The 21,239-nt window shown below is 44.1% G+C and overlaps 1 protein-coding gene across 1 annotated transcript in view; it reads right to left on the bottom strand.

Moving 5' to 3' along the window:
- LOC128902065 (potassium/sodium hyperpolarization-activated cyclic nucleotide-gated channel 1-like) overlaps positions 1-21,239 on the bottom strand; it is a 252,885-nt gene that overhangs the window by 178,857 nt on the left and 52,789 nt on the right. Inside the window, exon 2 of the mRNA XM_054184405.1 lies at positions 11,169-11,592. Coding sequence (XP_054040380.1) covers positions 11,169-11,592 — 424 coding nt within the window. The remainder of the gene's footprint in view (positions 1-11,168; positions 11,593-21,239) is intronic.

Genomic DNA, 21,239 nt, shown 5'->3' on the forward strand with positions numbered 1-21,239 from the left:
TTTTCTTGTTTACCCATTCATCAGTCCCCAAAACTGGAGGGACAGAGGAGAACAGAATTTGTGCTCCCGAACCCTTGACAAGCCATCCCAAGGCCCTGAAATCTTTCTTCATTGCCCTCAGACTTCTGCTCTCCAGCTCCTCACTGTCTGCCTGTAAGATCAAAAGAGGGTAATAGTCTGAGGACCGTATCAGGCCAGGAAGCTTCCTGGCTATATCCTTAACAGGGGCCCCAGGGAGGCAACAGACCTCCCTGTGAGAAGGGTCCGGCCTGCATATGGGACCCTCAGTTTGCCTCAGAATGGAACCCCCTATGACTATTGCCCTCCTCCTGCTCTTCACAGAAGCAGTCTTAATGCGTGGAGCTGGCTGCTTTGACAACTCCCTGGATGGGGCTTTATCAGCATCCTTAATTCCCTCCTCATCTATCTCCAGAGGCCCATATCTGTTCTGTACGGGCACCTGGGGGGGATGGGGGGTCTGGAGGGGGCTCTCCTGCTGCCGCAAGCAGATACCTGCTTCCATTCCCCCCCATCCTCTCCTAGTTCCCCTCCTTCTGCCTGGTGACAAGAGGGCAGGGGAGCCTCTACCTCTCATGGAGCCTCCTCCTGCTGCTTTTTCCCTAAGGATGGCAGGGTGTGGCTCCACCAATCAATCTCCCTTTCACACTCCCGAATGCTCCTCAGTCTTTCCAATTCCTCCTTAAGCTCAGCCACCAGGCTGAGCAGATCATTTACCTGGTCACAGCACACACAGGCACTCTCTTCACTGTCCTCCTGCCAGAGTGACAGACATTCCATGCAGCCCGTCGCCTGGACGGCTGCATGTTTCTTCATCAGGTCCGTTTGTGTTGCTTTATTCCTTTTGGCTTTGGCTACAGACCTGGTGGAGACCATGTCCGCCGCTAGTGTCGCCTCGCCGACGTACACCCTCCTCTGGTGCTCCCAGGTGGTTCCACGAGTGACACCCAGGAAACGCCCACTCGATGCTTGTTTGCTCAGTGCGCTCCCGAAGGGCTGCTTTTGTGAGAGAGGTGCTGGCTCCGCCCCACTCCTCCTCAGCTGTTACCACCCCCGGAAGCGCCGGTCACTGGCTCTGGCTGGCCGCTTTTCCTGGCTTGAAAAGCCTCAAAAACGAGCCCCTTTGCCGGCATTTTTTGCCGCGATTCCCTTCCCCAGTACAGACTTACCTGCACTGGAGCTGGTCTCCTCGGCGAGTGAACAACTGTTTAACTTCCTCTGTCTCCAAGGCAGCTATGCCAAAGGCCCACCAGTACCCTTTTGGGTCCTTAAAATACCCTCTCCTGAGGTAATCTATACCAGGGATGCATGGAGTCTCTGGGCCAGTCACAATGGGATGCTTTTGCCACTCATTCCCAGTTAGGCTCACTTCCGCCTCCAGTACAGTCGACTCTTGGGATCCCCCTGTGACCCCAGAAATACAGATGGGTTCTGCCCCTCTATAGCTTGATGGTATTAGGGTGCACTGTGCACCCGTGTCCACTAGAGCCTTATACTCCTGTGGGTCTGATGTGCCAGGCCATCGAATCCACACCGTCCAATAAACCCGGTTGTCCCTTTCCTCCACCTGGCCAGAGGCAGGGCCCCCCTAATCCTGGTCATAGTATCCGTTACTCACTTCTTGCAGAAATGACTTGGAAGTTCCTTCAAGAGGATCAGAAGCAAGATCAGGCCTTCTGCTCTGTCTGGGGAACTGCCCGCTGGAAACGGGGGCGGCACTTTTCCTGGAGGGATCCCCTTTTGTGGTGGTCCTTCCTTGCAACTCCTGTACCCGTGTCCGCAGGATCCAAGTAGGTTGTCCATCCCACTTCTTCATCTCCTCCCCGTGGTCACGCAGGTAGAACCACAGGGTGCCTCGTGGTGTGTACCCTCCGTACTCTCTCTCTTGAGTGGGGAAATGCCTGCTTCTAATAGCTGAGATGCTGGCCCATACAGGTGGGGAGTAGGACATATTCTCTTCAAGTTGCTGGACCTTCCGGGACAGTTTCTCCACAGCTGAGACAAGGCAGGAAGAGAGACTTTCTTCATATCGCCGGAGTCGGCCAGCCACCTCATCCACCGTTGGTCCCTCTTCACCTTTCCATTCCATTACTGCCAGTGAGTTGGCATCTGACGATGGTGCGCTCCGTACAAACTTCCGCCACATGGGCCTTGTGCATCGCACCTCATCAGGGTCTGTGGGTAAGTCTGCATTGTCCAAGTCATAATAAATCATCTCCCGCACGGCTAATTCTCTCAGGTACTGGATACCTCTTTCCATGGTAGTCCACTTGCTTGGCTGACATACAACATCTTCACTGAAGGGGTACCTCTCCCTCACGCCTGACTGGAGTCATTTGCAGAGGCTGAGGGCTGTAGGAATGTGTCTGAGAGAAAATGGTCACGTGAGCCAGCCTCCCTACTATGAGAGATTAGATTAAGGGCAAAACAGGTGGTAGAAGATGGAATTAGTACATGGGAAAAACGGGAACTGAGAAGGTAGAAAACATGTGGTGCTAATGACTAAGCAATTTACAATGTGAATTCTTGTAACCAACCTGATCTGTGAATGAACTGCATGGACAGCGCGTGAACACAGACTGTAAGCCAATCATATAGCTGCCGCTAGCGCGTGCTCTTATTGCCTGTCTATATATACTCTGTGAAAACTTGAATAAAGGGAGAACGATCATACTCATATTGAGACTCCATCGTTACTCCGGGTCCATCTCCCACTCCGACATCTGGTAGCAGAGGATGGTTCAGCGCGACTGAGTTCTCCGAGACTGCGGTAAGCAGCTAGAGGAGGGGAGTGGGAAACTTCGGCTGGGAGACGTGCTGCTTGGGCGCATCAGCGGGAGCAGACAACGGCGTGAGGTCGCTCCTCACCTCCCAGGCGCAGCTATGGAAACAGAAGCTGCGGCCACGCTACTCGCTGGGATCCTCTCTAAGAGAGGGATTGAAACACCAGCGAAACTGTTGCTCAAACTGATTAAGCTGGGGCAGGAGATGGGGCAACAAGTAACAAAAGAAGAAGGGGCTATATTAAGACTTCTCCTGCATATCCTCTCTAAGAGAGGGGTGAAATACGGTGAGCGTATGCTCCGAAGGTTGTTAACCTGGTGCAGAGAGAGCAACACGTCGCTTAGACACGGAATATACCAGGATTGACACATATACGGGAACCAGAAGAGTATATAATCAACTACTTTCGGGGAGTGGGTGTGCGCCGTTGGTGGAGCAAAGACTCCCCGGCCGCCCAGCGCTGTTTTGCTTGTTGCCGCTTGCTTAATAAACTAATTTGATTAATTGGACTGGTTCCTGTCAATTACTGGGCCTCAATCTATAACAATTTGACATTTCTAAATGATCAGCTTGTATGGCTTGAAGTGGGAACACCGTAATAGCCCAGTCCTGATAGAGTACCACGCGCTAGTTCACATCCACACAGATAAGACTGAAATGAACAAATCAAATGCAGGGTGAAACATGGGTTTTGAGCATGCGTAAAACAGCTACATTCAAAATAAGAAAACTCCTCCAACACAAAGAAACTAAAGTAGCTTATCAGTTATTTTGAGTGTTTTCCCTCTACATATAACAGATTGTACTGATTTTGTAAGATATCGACAAATTATTCCCATGGCTTAAGAAGGAAAAAAGAAACAAACAGGTTAAAACACTTGCTGCTGTCACATTATCGGAAAAGTACAAACATACTTCAGAACAGTACAGCCTTGGGTTGAAAACCAGCCTCTCAAATGTCTTCCTTATTAAAATTTGGGAGCTCTATATCAGACCACGTAACCCCAAATGTATAAAAGCAGCAGTCATGTGATAGGGATGGGCCTCCTGCTACGATGAAGCTAGACAGTTCATCTTCTACCATAGCTATGTTGAGCAAGGAGTACTCTTAGATTTTGTAACTCAAATTGCAAGCAAACAGCAAGGGGGGTTTTTTCCATCTAAATCACCTGAGAGGTGGAGCTGGTCAGTACATGTCAAGTACACGTGACAACACCTTCATCTGGTAAGGAAGACCGCAGAACAAGGAGTAAGCCCCAGGCAAACCTTGCAGGTGTCCAAGATACAGCCCAGCATAAAATGGAAGTCAACTGTGTAAGACATACATATGCAAGCAAGTACCTGCACACTGAACAACATGAATAACTCACCATGGTTTGCATGTTTACTTAGTCCTGATAGGGAACGCTTCTTGGGAAAAAAAAAGCAAGTGCCAAACAGCTCAGGGTTTTGATATTCCTCATCGATCCACATAACCTGCCCCAAGCCATAGACTTTATGTGGGAGGACACAAATTCACTAATTTATACATAAGAGGCAATTTCCAAGCACAACTTTCCAGAAGAACACAAAACTTGATTTTCTGTTCCTGGAGAAATTGGCAGAAAATAGGAATTTTCTCCTACTTCAAACTTCTCAATGGTAGGAAGGCAGAAGTTATCAATACAGAGGCTTTGTTGCAGAATTGACAGACTTTGTGCCAGTAAGACAAGGTGGGATCTCCAACGTCTTCTTTCCCCCAGAGTTATTTTATCAAATTTCCTCCCCTCACTCCCTATGAACTAGACAACCCATATTTGATTGATGCATCTGTAACAGACAATAAAAAAGTGTGTCCTATTTTAAACTAATTTATTTTTGAAATACACTCAATCTGCACTGGTATCGCTATTTGCAGTACTCCACTAATTGACACAACTTTATAGGGCCTATAAAATATATTTTAAACTATCTTCTTGGAGGACAGGAATTAAAACTGAATGAAAAGAAAGAAAAAATATTTTATCACCTCCCATTTCGATGGCACCATTGATTAAAAAAAATAAGTAAAACTGTATAACACCATTCTTGACAGGAAAAAAATATGTCTTGTAGAGACACAGTCCTGTTAAAATAAAATAAAATCAATAATCAGTAACAATATGTGCTTTTATCCAACACTACCAAGTACCCACCTAACACATAATCTCTCCCTTCCAACGCAATTCCCCAGTCAGTAATCAAAAGGAGAGACACAAACCCTTGACTTCTCACCATGCTATAAGGGAAAGAAAGAGTAGTTTAATTTTGTATAGGGGACAGAAGGCTACTGAAGTATGAGTCGTCTTCTGTTGTCCGGATAACTCAAGTGTTTATAATATTTTTATTTAGGCAACAATAATGACTCAACATCATATACACATAATATGTATTTTTGTACTGTTAGCGACAAGCAGAACAAGGAGAGGACACCTAATGGTGATCTGTGATAATTAGGGTTGGTAACATGAAAGCAAAAGATTTGGCAAATTGAAAACCAGATTTTAGTACAAGTTAAACCAAAATAAGACATGGCTGCAATTTACAATTACTACATATTTTGCTAGTTACGCAAAGCATAACCTTTTTGGCACATCTTGCAATAAGCATCCAGTCACTTTAAAATTTGTTCTAATTCTAAATAATCAGGCATCTCAGAATGAGAAAGAAAGGGTACAGTTTTAGTAGTACCACTTTTATTTATTCATACATCTACTAAATCTTGTCCTGTGATTAAAATAGCTTTAAGCAAAGCTATTAAAGTCTGGTTTTTAAGCAGCTTTTGGAAAATACTATTTGAAAGAATCAGTAAATTTATATCATAGGCAAATGTAAAGCAAAGTGACATACCGCCAGAGCGTGCAGGGATGAAACAAGGAAAGCCAAGGCCTCCTTGGAATTAAACCTGGCTAGGGATGTCAAGCTCAACAGGAAGGGCTTCTACAAGTATATTGGAAGCAAAAGGAAGACCAGAGAAGTTGTGGGCCCCCTGCTGAATGAGACAGGAGCCATGGTGATGGAGGATGCGGAGAAGGCGGAGTTACTGAATGCCTTCTTTGCTTTGGTCTTTACTGCTCGGCCCAGCCCTCAGGAGTCCCAGGCATTGGGGGAAGTAACGGGGAAAGAAGACGACTTCCCTTGGGTTGAGGAGGATTGAGGGATCAATTAGATATTCACAAGTCCATGGGTCCCGATGGGATGCACCCGAGAGTGCTGAGGGCGCTGGCGGAAGTCATTGCTGGGCCGCTCTCCGTCATCTTTGAAAGGTCCTGGAGAACAGGCGAGGTGCCTGAGGACTGGAGGAAAGCCAGTGTCACTCCAGTCTTCAAAAAGGGCAAGAAGGAGGAGCCGGGGAACTACAGGCCGGTCAGCCTCACCTCCATCTCTGGAAAGATGATGGAACAGCTCGTTCTGGGCATCATCTCAAGGCATGTGGAGGAAAAGAAAGCTATCAGAAGGACTCAACATGGATTCACCAAGGGGAAACCATGTCTGACTAATCTGATAGCCTTCTGTGATGGCATGACTGGATGGATAGATGAGGGGAGGGCAGTGGATGTGGTCTACCTTGACTTAAGCAAGGCATTTGACACGGTCTCCCACAGCATCCTCGTAGGGAAGCTTAGGAAGTGTGGGCTTGATGAATGGGCAGTGGGGTGGATAGATAACTGGCTGAAAGACAGAGCTCAGAGGGTCATGATTAGGGGCACAGAGTCTAGTTGGAGGTCAGTGACAAGTGCCGATCCCCAGGGGTCAGTACTGGGTCTAGTCCTCTTCAATATATTCATCAATGACCTGGATGAGGGGATAGAGTGCACCCTCAGCAAGTTTTCCGATGACACAAAGCTGGGAGGGGTGGCTGACACACCAGAAGGCTGTGCTGCCATACAGAGAGACCTGGACAGGCTGGAGATCTGGGCAAAGAGGAACCTTATGAAATTCAACAAGGGCAAGTGTAGGGTGCTGCACCTGGGGAGGAATAACCCCAGGCACCAGTACAGGTTGGGGGCTGACCTGCTGGAGAGCAGCTCCGTGGAAAGAGACCTGGGAGTCCTGGTGGACAACAGGATGACCATGAGCCAGCAATGTGCCCTTGTGGCCAAGAAGGCCAATGGCATCCTGGGGTGCATCAAGAAGAGTGTGGCAAGCAGATCAAGGGAGGTCATCCTCCCCCTCTACTCTGCCCTGGTGAGGCTGCATCTGGAGTACTGTGTCCAGTTCTGGGCTCCCCAGTTCAAGAGGGACAGGGAACTGTGCTGGAGAGGGTGCAGCAGAGAGCTACCAAGATGATTAGGGGACTGGAACACCTCTCTTATGAAGAAAGCCTGAGGGACTTGGGTCTCTTCAGTCTGGAAAAAAGATGGCTGAGGGGGGGATCTTACCAACGCTTATAAATACTTAAAGGATGGGTGTCAGGAGGATGGGGCCAGGCTCTTTTCAGTGGTGCCTGGGGACAGGACAAGAGGTAATGGGCACAAACTGGAACATAGGAAGTTCCACCTAAACACGAGGAGGAACTTCTTTCCTTTGAAGGTGGCAGAGCACTGGAACAGGCTGCCCAGAGAGGTGGTGGAGTCTCCAACTCTGGAGACATTCAAAACCCGCCTGGACGCGTATCTGTGCAACCTGCTCTAGGTGACCCTGCTCTGGCAGGAGTGTTGGACTAGATGATCTCCAGAGGTCCCTTCCAACCCTGTGTTTCTATGATTCTATATCATTTGACATCTCTTAACTGACAGAAAAAAAAAAAAATTAATATTTAAGAATGTAAATTAGTTGATTGTAACAATGTATTTATTCCTAATTGCTCATATCTTTTATTTTTAATTGTTCAGTTATCTATGAGCATTGGTAACTAAGAATAACTTACTAGTTGCATGCAAACCTATGTAAAATATTCAGGGGTCAGCATCTTAAGCAGTCTCAGTCTCTTTTAGAAGTATTTTACAAAAAAGAATTATGAATTTTATCATTCAACATTCTATAATTATTTTATTTCAAGCAAACATATTTTCTTCTATGGCTTTGGTTTTAAGTTAACTACTGTCTAGTTCTCTGCATATTCACTTCCTGATCATGTCAGGAATATGTTATTGGTTCACTCCTACTGTATTCTCTGAATTTAATAAAGTTAAAGTAAATAAGAATTAGATCCAGTACTTCCTCATTGGTAATTTTAGGAACCCATGCTAAAAAAAGAAATAAATCCAAAACAAACCCACTGTAAGAAAATATTGCAAAAGTATAATTTCTGCAATAAGCAATTTAAATAACAGTTTTTTCCTTGAATGTTATATTATATAATTTTATTTAAATAACTATATGATCTATTTGTCAACATCTGGGTTGTGAAAGACTGGCATATTTTAGATATTGTAGCTAAAACCAGTTTTAGGACAATGTGAATTTGCAAATTCAGTAAATGTATTCCTGCCAGCATATCTCCTGTCCCCTTGTTTAAATGTTTCTTCTCATTTCCAGAGTCATTCATTTGGACAAACTGTTAACATCAGACTTATATTAATATATCAGTCAGATTTCATATATATCGCACCACAGGCTATTGCTCTGTTCCCTCATAACAGTTAAGGAGAAAGCTTCGACAATGCATACATTATTTACCTTGATATTACTCTACGTGGCTGTTAGCAGCTTGATCCTGATTTAATTGATTTAAATTATGTGAAATTAAATAAAGAAAAGGAACCATGTTTCACTAGTATCACATAAAAAACTTTTTAAACTTTTGCCTACTCATCTAAAGTTCAGGACACCAACCAACTGAAGTCCAGGTATGTGACACTAAAAAAGGAAAAGCTCAAACAATTTCAATCTGTCTTTTCTGTTTGAGGATGTATAAATACCTCAGTGGGATAAAAGCCTTATTATACATCCTGGTTTGTTCATTAATCAGTTTTCCAAGAAGTATCCTCTTGGCAGTTTATGAAGAATGAGTTTGCTGACTGTCCTCTCAATATTTTTGACATAATGCTCATTATTCTGGATCCAAATACATAGTATTTCAGATTTATCTGCACCACGTTTAAAACCAACGTGTCAGCCCATATGCAAAAACTATTAAATCCTTTTAACCACACACAAACAGATGCTAATTCTGTGTCGTAAAAATTAATTAACAGTTGCTCCCTGTTGTGCATGTGCAAACACACACAATACAGAAAAGATTAATATCAGCAGCAAAGGTCTCACTGACTATCCCTATGAGATCAACTAACTATTGTTTCCTAATTAAGCAAAGTTCATCTCTAGCCAGTTTTGTTGTTTTAAAACATTACAGTGCTTTAACATACAATTTCTCCAAAGTGGTAATGAATCACCGTGCAGAACAGTTTCACACTCTACATTTAAAATCATAATCGACTGCTGTGATAATAAAAGCCAAATATGAAAATCCATGACCTTCATTTCTGATCTCTATAAGATGCTAAAGAAAAGATTAACATATTTTTTGCACACATTTCATTTTGGGATTTATCAAAATTTGTTTCAGTTTACATATTCATCACTGTTCCCACATGTTCTCACAGTCATCAGAACTCTTTTTTAAAAGCAGCCAACGAGCTTCTTGCTGCTTTATTGCAGGCTCAAAACAAAAAAAAATATTTCAGATCCTCTTTCACCTTCCTGAGAACATCCAGGGAGCTCTATAATGCGTTATCAAACACAAAAAGATGGAGTCTACTTATTTTTTAATACTTGCATAGAAATACAAGAAATACTTCACAAATTTTACCAGTGAAATCAAAGGGGAAGTTGCAGTCAAGCAGCCTGGAGGCACCAGCAGCCATTAGCTATGGATTACATAAGCCAAACACCAGCTATTGCTGGTTTGAACCACATCTTCTGGTCACTTCTAGTCCCACTTGGTGCTCAATTCAACTACTTTTCATTTAGAAAACCTAATTTATTTTTGACAACAGACAGGAGGGGAAAAAAAAGTATTAATTTCTCTGCTTAGTAGGGCTTTGTAGTGGCAAGTTATTAACTCAAGCTGCCAGAAAATAATGTCATTGAATGCATTTCAGAAGGTTGTCTCCCTGTAAAAAACAACCACAGCTTTATGGTAAAACTGCAAGATATGCTTAATCATTTGCCTTAGTTAAATTGAGTACAAAACTGCAGTGTTCTATTTCTCTGTCAAAAATATAGTTACACCACATTACAGGGAGGCAAAAGAAGTAGAATTTACAAAATACAGTAATAAAAATAAGGACCTATTTCAGGAGGGTTTTGAGAAACAACTGCAAATTTATTACTTTGGTACTTTGTATCATCTAGCATCATGCCATTTTTAAATATAATCTGACTTATTTGTGAGATGGCTTTGCATTTAGGTTTCTATTAAACTGGAAAGTGAACATAATACTTTAAAAGGGAGATAACCATCAGAAAACACACCAGAAATGGTACCAAATAATCCTTCAGTATTCATTTAATTAAATAAATCTTTATTAAAATAGGTAAATAAATTTATGCAAATCTATTTTAACAGTGTTTCTGTGAAAATGCTTTACAAAATAATTCTCATTACACTTGCTGCAAGAAAGTTTAGAAAACAGCAGTTATTTTTCCTATGTTTTTAGCACTTCCTTTTAAAACATATTATGATATTTAGAACTACAGAAATGGGGACAGGCAAGAAATGAAATGATTGAATCATGGTGTTATGTGCCAAAGCATTAAACACTTCCTCGCCATGAGCATGCCAAATTAGGGAATGCCATAATTTCCTGGAAACATCACCATGCCAAACTGGCAGGCAGCATAAGGTCATGTCTGGAAATAGTGGAGTTGACAGTTTAGAAGGAAATGACTCAAAATTTGAACTATCCAATTTTTATGAGGAAGGTCAGCATTCGATATATTCAGCCTACATACAGCCTTCAAACAATGAGCGTTCCAGGAAATCTACTCAATTATAAATGGTTTCAATTTCTCCTGAAATAGAAAAATACGAACATGTATTTTAAGTTCTCTGTGATTACAAGAGTATTAACTACATAAGTCTAAGTGCTAGTCACCAAACTCAAATGCAGATTTAGGTGGTTGCTAAAATTTCTAATATTCTCAGAAGGAGCCCATTCATGCTCATTGTGCTGATGGTCCCAAACATATTTTTGGTCTCTGTGGTTAGCAGACAGAAGATGGCTACTCCTTTGTGCTTTTTTCCAACAAGGCTTTTCTACTAGCACCTGTATGTAATTACACTAACTGGGGAGTAAAAACTCTTTATTCCATTCTGGTTTGTGTGAAACTCTTCAGAGAGACCTGAATAGTTTTTTGTAAGAATACAATCTTAAATTATGTTATAACCATATATATCTTACCTCTTCCCACTGGTGTATGTATCTAATCAGTCTTGAAAGGCGTAGTAAACGTAACAGGCTGAGGATTTTTGTAAATCTCACAATACGAAGTGCTCTTGCTGTCTTGTAAACCTCCGAATCCATTCCTTTTTCTACAATGAGAAAGATATAATCCACTGGTATTGATGAGATGAAGTCAACCACAAACCAGCTTTTTAAGTAATTCATCTTAATGATTTTAGGGTCCAGTATTATTTCAGAGCTGTCGTCATTTACAGTCCCAGTTCTAAAATTCATGATCAAGTCCAACAAAAAAACAGTGTCCGATGCCACATTGAAAATAATCCATGGTGGTGTTGTTTGCTCTGCAAAGAATGTGATTCCAACTGGTATAATGACAAGGTTTCCAACCATCATTATGAGCATGATTAAGTCCCAGTAAAACCTAAAAAAAGGAAGAAACAGAACGGTTAATGTAATGTGGTCTCTATCACATCGTTTCTTCATCTCAAGTACATTTTTGGTTCTATACAAATTAATTACAGTACTGAAACTCGGTGTCAGTTTTGCCCAAATGAAGTTAGTAATTATACTATGCTTTTTGTATAGAGATACGACATATATGAGGATGCTTAAACATTTTGTTAATGCTAAGTAAAATCTCATTGTTTTAACACATTCAATTTATTCACAGTCAGTAGAGAAAACAAAGTAATTAATACATTTCATTATGTGCTTTCCTTCTCAAGAATATGCATCTAGGATAAAGACAGTACCATGGCTTATCACTCCATGGCATATCTGAAAGGTGTGCATATGTGGCACTCGGTAGACTTCTCCAGACTCCTGTCAAAACCTATTAGTGTGTTTATATAACTAAAACTATGTCTGGTGCCAATCACAAGTGCTTTAGCAATGCGATATTTTTTAAGGCTTCTATCCAAATGGAAATCCAAATATCTAACAGATAACATATTAAGTGTAAGTACCTCTTTGTAAATGTACTCATACCATTACAGTACTGAAATAAAATTATAGGAACAGAAAAAAAGCACTGAAACAAAAAATAGAAACAAAAATTAGATAAGATCAATACCTTCATCCACTTTTACAATCTGAATTGAACTTTCATGCAGTTTTACAAGCTGATAGTCGTCTTCTTTCAGAGCTAGCTAAGGAGTTTGGACAATAACAGTTGCAACTTCCATAGTATAAAATGGATACTGCATTTCACTATTTTGTTCCAGAAGTATCTAAAGGCTCCCCTCTGAATGCTGCTAACAGCACTTGATATAGATGGTAGAGATCAGACTCATAACTTTAGTATCTACTATAGAAACAGTGCATAAACCTACCTATTACATAGAACATAGAACATCCATCCATCCTGATGGAAGATTTCCTGGGGATGGTAATATATACCTAACAGTTAAAATTATGATAAATCCTAAACATTAAACTGTCAAAGAAAGTTATTCTTATTCAATAAGAGAACTGAAACTGAATCTGAACCTGAGAAAGCCTGAACCCAAAGCATAACCTCTTGTTCTGCTTGAGAACTGATCTAACTCGGTAGTCCTACATTGTGCGGGTGGTTAAACTAGATGACCTCCCACAGGTTCCTCCTGATGTAAATTAGTATGCAATTCTATGACTTGAATACATTTCCATGCAAGGTATCTGTGTTTCCAGAACAACCCCATAAAAAACACCAATACCTTAATTACTAACGGAGACACTGCAAGGACTACATGGACACCAGAGCAGCATGAGCAGCACCAGTGGTGGCAGCAGAGAGGGACACACAAGGGATACACAAGGATAAGGAGAGACTGCAGCTGAACAAGAGGCATTCCCCAAGTGACTGAGTCCAGACCCACTGATTGGAAAAGTCAGCAAGAGGTGGAGCCTGTACCCAGCAGAATAGACGATTTAAACAGGCTAAAACAATCAGCCCAGCTAATTGCAACTGATGAGCATATATATTTTCCAGTGGGTTGGTACACAGCAAAGAAAGTGGTGTTCTCTGCTTCTGAGCTTCTAGTACTTAGTAGAACCAATGCAGACAGAGCTCCTGTTAAAGCATGTGACCACCCAGGTTTCTGGCTATGTGCGCAGGGATATTCCTGGAGGTGGAGAGTGATAGCAAGTAAGCAAGCCTGTGGGTGGTGTGACCAGGTGGATAAACTGCTCTGGCTGGTGGCTGAGTTGCAGGAGGGGGTGGACAGACTAAGGAGCATCTGAGAAGGAGATTGACTAATGGAACTGTGCTCTGCCATCTCTGTTACACACAAGCCAACTCAGCATGGCCACTACTGAGGCAGGTCCAGGATCTGCTTTGTGCCAGGAGGAAAGCAGCGTTACAAGGGATAGGGAGGAGTTGAAGCAAGTTAATGCACAGAGCCATAAGAGAAACCCCTCCTTACCCTCTCAGATAACTTTACAAAATAGGTATGAGGCTTTGAGTATAGTATACAAAGGACTGGATGAGATAGAAGAGGAGGAACCTATGCAAGTACTCTCACTAAGGTCAGATTAACCAACACCTCACAACAAGACCTGCATTAAGACCAGCGCTGAAAAGAAACAGCAGTGAGTTATGGTCATAGGCGACTCCCTCCTTAGCGGAACAGAGGCACCCATTTGCAGACCAGACCTTCTTTTAAGGGAAGTTTGCTGCCTCCCTGGGGCCCAAATCAGGAATGTCACCAGATGACTGACAAGCTTACTAAAGCCTTCAGACTATTACCCACTCATACTCTTTCATGTGGGTACTAATGATGTCGCAACAAGAAGTCCAAGGTTGATCAAAAGAGATTTCAGGGCCCTGGGAAGGATGCTAAAAGATTCAGGAGCACAGGTAGTGTTTTCCTCAATCCTCCTAAGTAATGGAGAGAGACTTTGGAAGAAACAGGCACGCCCAAGACATCAATACCTGGTTCCAGGACTGGTGCCTCTGCCAGAACTTTGTTTTTTTATAACCATGGAAGAGTCTTTGAAACATGAGGTATGCTGGGGCCTGATGGCATCCACCTGTCCCGATGGGGAAAATGCATCTTTGCTCATAAGCTGGCAGGACTGAATGAGAGGGCTTTAAACTAGAATTGGTGGGGGAAGGGGATACCATCAGGAGAGCTGAAGGTAAACCAAGGGTTGGCATGGCATCCCTTGAGGGTGGCAATGCTAATGGCAGCATTTGCGCTGCTCCAGAGAGCACTGAGTGCTGAGGAGCACATCTGAAATGCTTGTACACCAACACACACAGTACTGAGAAACAAACAGGATGAACTGTAAGCCTTGATATGTTCCCAGAGCTACGATGTCATTAGTGTTAGCAAGACTTGGTGGAAGGAGTCCCACAATTGGAGTGCTGGGATGGAGGAATACAGGCTGTTCAGGAGGGATAGGCAGGGCAGGTGAGGTGAAGGAATTTCACTTCATGTAAGGGAGAGGTTTGACTGCACAGGCCTTACAGTTAGCAATGATCTGGTTGAGAGCCTCTGGATGAGGATTAGGGGACAGAAAACAAAGCAGATGTCATAGTGGGTGTCTACTATTGATTGCCCAGCCAGGATGATAGCACTGATGAATTATTCTATAGGCAATTAGGAGAAATCTCTGGATCAATAGCCCTTGTCCTTATAGGAGACTTCAACTTCCCAGACATCAACTGGGAATACCATACTGCTGTGTGGAGCAAGTCTGGTAAATTCCTGAAGTTTGTGGAAGATAATTTCTTGTCACAAGTACTCAGTGACCCAACTAGGAAAGATGCCCTCCTGGACTTCTTAGAGAACAGAGATGTGATGGTTGGTGGCTGTCTTGGCCACAGTGATCATGAAATGGTTGAGTTTAAATTTTTCAGTGTAATGAGGGAAAAAAGTCAGCAGAGTTGCTACCCTGGATTTCAAGAGAGCAAACTTTTTAGCTATTCAGGGAGCTATTTAGTAAAGTACCCTGGGAATCTGCTTTTGAGGCCTTAGGGGTCCATGAATGCTGGTCAGTTTTTAAGAACCACCTTCTAAAAGCACAGGCAGAGGCAATACCACTGTGTCTGTTGTAAGTCCAGCAAGTGGGGCAGAAGACCAGCTTGGCTGAACAGGGAACTCTTCGTGGAGCTCAAGAGGAAAAAGAAATTGTATGATCTCTGGAAGCAAGGTCAGGCTTTGCAGGAAGATTACAGAGTTGTGGTTCATCCATGCAGGGAGAAGACATGAAAGGCCAAAGCTCAACTAGAGTTGAAACTGGCCAGTGTTGTGTCAGGCAACAAGAAAGGCTTTTTTAAAGTATGTTAATAGCAAGAGGAGGTCTAAAGAAAACATTGGACAGATACTTGTTGAAGATGGTCACCTGACAAATAGGGATGAAGAAAAAGCAGAGGCATTCAATGCTTTTTTTTTTTTTTTGCCTTGGTCTTTAATAATGCTGATAGACCTTGGGCTGCACGGTCCTCTGAGTTGGAGGACCATGCCTGTGGAAGCAGCGACTTTCCATTTGTGGAAACTGAAATTGTAAGGGATCAGATGTATCAGCTGAATGTTCATAAGTCCACGGGGCCTGATGGGATTCATCCCAGAGTACTCGAGCTAGTGGATGTTATGGCAGGACTCTTGGGAGTCTGGGGAGGTCCCTCCTGACTGGAAGCTAGCCAACGTTATTCCAATTTCCAAGAAGTGCCAGTTCATTTCAATATTTTTATCAATGATCTGGGTGCAGGAATTGAATGCACCATTAGCAAGTTTTCTGATGATACTAAACCGGGAGGTGCTGTTGGCTCTTTCGATGGATGAGAGGCCTTGCAGAGGAATCTAGATAGATCGGAGCATTGGGCAATCATCAATGGGATGATATTTAACAAGAACAAATGCCAGATTCTGCACCTGGGACAGATTAACACCAGGCACAATATAAATTGGAAGAGGAATGGCTGGAGAGCAGCCCTGCAGAGAGGGATCTGGGAGTGCTGGTTGACAGGAGGCTCAATATGAGTCAGCAGTGTGCCCTGGCAGCCAAGAGGGCAAACTGCATTCTGGGGTGTATTAAACACAGTATAATCAGCCAGTCAAAGGACATGATTATCCTGCTGCATTCATCGTTGGTGCAGCCTCACCTTGAGTACTGTGTGCAGTTCTGGGTCCCACAATTTAAGAAGGCTGTTAAGGTACTTGAACGCATCCAGAGGAGGGCAACAAAGCTGGTGAAAGGGCTGGAAGGCATGTCCTATGAGGAGGGGCTGAGGACTCTGTGTCTGGTTTGGAGAAAAGGGGTGACCTTGTTGCTCTCTACAGCTTCCTGTGCAGGGGAAGTGGGGATGGAGGTGTTTTCTTCTCCCTGGTATCCAGTGGCAGGATGCATGGGAATGGTTCAAAGCTGCGTCAGGGGAGGTTCAGACTTGACATTAAGAAGCATTTCTTTACTGAGAGGGTGGTCAAACCCTGGAACAGGCTTCCTAGAGAGGTGGTCGATGCCCCAAGCCTGTCAGTGTTTAAGAGGCATTTGGACAATGCCCTTAATAACATGCTTTCACTTTTGGTCAGCCCTGAAGTAGTCAGGCAGTTGGACTAGATGATCATTGTAGGTCCCTTCCAACTGAAAATATTTTATTTTAACATTCAAGGTAAGTAAGGCAGCATGATCTGTTCAGCTAAACTTGACCTGGAGAGGCACAGAAACCAGTTAACAACTGTTCCCCATGGACTCGCTAGACTTTCTAGAAGACCAGAGGCGGCAATGGCTCCACAACTCTCTGCCTGCTCCAGCCCTTTGTTGCAGTGAGGCCCCGGGTAGTGGACACACGGTGGACATGCCACCAGCACAGCACTGACTTCAGGCCACTTGCATCACACTAGCACAAGCCTCCTGGAATGTGACAAACACCCTTATCTTGGTAAAGGTTCATGGCAATCAACAATAATAATAATTTAACTGGGCACAAAACATTTCAGAAACACAAGTTTAGTTTTTGCTAGACTTTCACAGAGCATATGGATTACATTATATTTCAAAGGTTGCTTGTTGCATTCTCCAAATGATCCAGGTTCATAAATTCCCTTTGTTTCAAATTTATCACTGAAAATATTTCTCGGTTTACAAATTGCTGATCTCAGAATATAAATAATTAACTGTAACTGTAAAACACACTAAAGGGAGAGTGGCATGAGAATTCCCAGTTTTTAAATCCTTTATTTCAAGGTAAACCTACAGAGATTAGGCTTGACTATCATTTGAGAGAGTAGAAAGGTACCTTTAACTGGTACTCAGAAATTGCATAAAATGTATTGTTCAAGTAATTCCTCATGTACCACAATGTGATTTGTCTTACACATTTTCAATTTTATAATAAATGTGAATATTAATTGCTATAAATATTCAGTTTTATCCAGACTCTATTTTTGCTTAGCATGTGATGGTATTCACCATATCTGTACGCTTGCACAAACTTCCAAATTTCTCTTCTCATTTTTTTAATTCACATAATAGGCTTATTGCTGTGTTAGATTCCTTTTCAATAATCTAGAATTACCATACAGAAGGAACCACTAAATTAATATATCACTGCTGCTATGATCTATAGGTACAATTACCACAGCACTTTTACAATTCTATTGACCAAAATATTTCACAAAGCTGTTTTGGAAGAATAGGCTCCTCCAAGGGACCCTGAAAACGAGTGGAAAACAACTAGGAAATAATCACAAGAGATATACATGTATCAGAAGCTCACTCCTAAACAAATCATTGCTTGATTTCAGATTGACCTTTACGTTTAACGAGCACAGTGAGTAGTTATGTAACGACAGCTAACCATAGCCACGCAAAAGTCAATTGCCAAGGGGAGCTACTCCGGAGCCAGGCCGGGCCGACCCGTCAGCGGAGCGGCAGAGCTCGGCGCACAGGTGGTTTTCCTGAGGTAAGGACACACCAGGAACCGGCAGCTCTCGCGGGAGGCGCTGACCAGGCGTGGGCGTTGCCAAAGCAACGGTGACAACCACCCCTCCGCCTATATAAAAGCACCCTAGGGAATGGGAGCAACTAGGATGAATAAATAGGATGTGGTGTGTTAGTTGGTGTGGAAGGGTGTTTCTTTGAAGGAGGAGCATGTCACCGGTTGAGTACCGTTCTGTGACCACCTGCACGGCATTCAAGGCAGAATGGTGGACACTTGTCTGAGAGCAAAGGCTGCAGCTTGGGCTCGGGGCTCTGCATCATTCACCCCAGCAGTAGCCGATGCCTCCACCCAGATGGAACTGTTGAAGGAAGAGGCTGCTGTGCAGACTTCAGGCTGCAGGAGGTGCCTTGACCTTTCTCCTGGAGCAGGGAAAGGTGGCACACCTACCTTCAAAAGGTGTGCCCAGGTGAAGGACCTCCTGCAGCAGGTGACTGAGCTGCAGGGGGCAGTGAGGAGGCTGTGTAGCATCAGGGAAGCTGAGAAGGAGATAAGACAGCTAATTACAAGCACAGTCTGCAGTGGACTTACAACCCATAGCCAAACAGTCAAAAACTCCCACTCTGGCACACACAGAAGAAAGGAAGGCTAGTAACACAGAATGGAAGCTTGTAACTGCAAAGACCAGCAGGAGGAAGGAGAGAATTCCCCAAAAAACTGGGGTGCCCTTGCAGAACTGCTTCACTGCTCTGCAGAGTGAGGAGGCAAAACCTACTGTAGCAGGAGAGGTGCTGGAGCTGACTAAGACTACCCAATCTGCTCCACATATAACAACCAGTGCAACTAAGAAAAGGTGATGGGTGATAGTTGTAGGTGACTCTTCTGAGAAGTAGGGAGGCACCCATTTGTCAACCTGATGCACTCTCTAGGGAGGTGTGCTGCTTACTGGAGGCTTGTATCAGGGATGTCACCGAGAGACTACCAAGCCTCGTACACTCCTCAGTCTATTATCCGCTGCTGCTGTTTCATGTGGGCACCAGTGATGCAGCTGGGAGCAGCCTGAAGACTATCAAGAAAGATTATAGAGCCTTGGGAGCAGCAGTCAGGGATTCTGGGGTGCAGGTAGTTTTTTTCATCAGTCCTCCCAGTCAAAGGGAAGGGGGTTGATAGGGTCAGGTGAATCTGGCAAATCAATAACTGGCTACAAGACTGGTGCCGCAGCCAGGGGTTTGGCTTCTTAGACCATGGGACTTGCTTTGAGAAACCTGGTCTACTGGGGCCTGACGGAGTCCACCTGTCAGAAAAGGGGAAGAGCATCTTTGGTCAGAGGCTTGCCAAGCTCATGAAGAGGGCTTTAAACTAGAGTTGCTGGGGGAGGGGAACCTCAGTCCATCCCACTCATACCAGTTTGATGCCAATACCAGTAATAGATGCCTAGAACCTGGAGAAGGGTTGCAGGTCAGCAGGAGAGCACCTGGAGTGCAGCATAAAGGAAAATTAGCCACTCTAGCCAGGAAGCTAGCCTAATTGGGGGAACAACTTAAATGCCTCTACGCAAATGCACATAGCATGGGGAATAAACAGGAGGAGTTAGAGATGTTTGTATGCCTGCAAGACTATGATCCAATTGGCATCACAGAGACATGGTGGGATGGCTCCTATGACTGGAGTGTTGGAATGGAAGGATACAGGCTCTTCAGGAAGGACAAGGAGGGGAGATGAGGAGGGGGTGTCACCCTCTATGGCAAATACCAGCTGGAGTGCATGGAGCTCTGCCTGGGGATGGATGAGGAGCCAACAGAGAGTTTATGGGTCAAGATTAAAGGGAGGGCAGGGACAGGTGACATTACAGTGGGGTTCTGCTACAGGCCACCTGACTAGGAAGACTGAGTGGATGAAGCCCTCTATAGACAGATAGGAGCAGCCTCACGTTCACAAGCCCTGATCCTCATGGGGGACTTCAACCACCCCAATATCTGTTAGAGGAACAACACAGCAGGGCATAAGCAATCCAGGAGGTTCCTGGAATGCATCGATGACAACTTCCTTCTCCAAGTGGTAGAGGAACCAACAAGGAGAGGTGCCATGCTGGACCTTGTTCTCACCACCAAGGAGGGGCTGGTGGGGAATGTGAAGCTCAAGGGTAGCCTTGGCTGCAGTGACCATGAGATGGTAGAGCTCAAGATCCTTAGGGTGGTAAGGAGGGCACACAGCAAGCTTGCTACCCTGGACTTCAGGAGAACAGACTTTGGCGTCTTCAGGGACTTGCTTGATGGAGTACTGTGGGATAAAGCCCTGGAGGGAAGAGGGGCCCAGGAAAGCTGGATAATATTCAAGGACCACCTCCTCCAAGCTCAGGAGCATCCCGACAAAGAGGAAGTCAGGCAAGAGTGCCAGGAGACCTGTGTGGATGAACAAGTAGCTCCTGGACAATCTAAAACAGAAAAAGGAAACCTACAGTGGGTGGAAGCAAGGACGGATAGCCTGGGAGGATTACAGAGAAATTGTCTGAGCAGCCAGGGATCATGTTAGGAGAGCTAAAGCCCTGATAGAGTTAAATCTGTCCAGAGGTGTCAAGGGCAACAAGAAAGCCTTCTATAGGTGTGTGAAAGCAAGGGAAGATTGGGGAGGAGGATTGTAAATATGCTCAAGTGACTCACACCTGGGGTGCTGGGAAACACATATCACACTAATTGTTATTCAGTCTCAGGTGCTTGTAAGAAAAGCACTTGCACTTAGATAACAGAAGTCTGTGATGGACTCAGGGACACCTTATCTAGCTGCTTGAGAATCCTGGCCTATTGTGGAAGAGGATCAAAGCACAGTGAGAAAGCTATGCCTGTTTGAACCCTTTAAATACCAGCGAGAACAGGGAGTCTGAGCGTGCTCTTGCTAACAAGGACTCTCTCATGCCATGGTGCCCGCATCCCCTGCTTGCGTGCCTCTGCCCAGGTGTTGCTTCGGAGATTCCACCGTCTGTGAGGTATCGAGATTAAATTTGTTCTTTGCTTTCCATCCGTGGTTTGTGGTTGTTCCTGTGTCCTGCCTGCATCGGCTCACACAATAGGTATGTCAGTGACTAAAGGAAGACTAGGGAAAATGTGGGCCCACTCAGGAAGGAAAAAGGAGATCTAGTCACCTGGGTGTAAGAGACAGCCTGTAAATTCCCTGAAACAAAATGAGAGGGATGGGGAGAAGGCCCTCCT

The sequence above is a fragment of the Rissa tridactyla genome, chromosome W (genome assembly GCF_028500815.1).
Source record: "Rissa tridactyla isolate bRisTri1 chromosome W, bRisTri1.patW.cur.20221130, whole genome shotgun sequence".
NCBI lineage: Eukaryota > Metazoa > Chordata > Aves > Charadriiformes > Laridae > Rissa > Rissa tridactyla.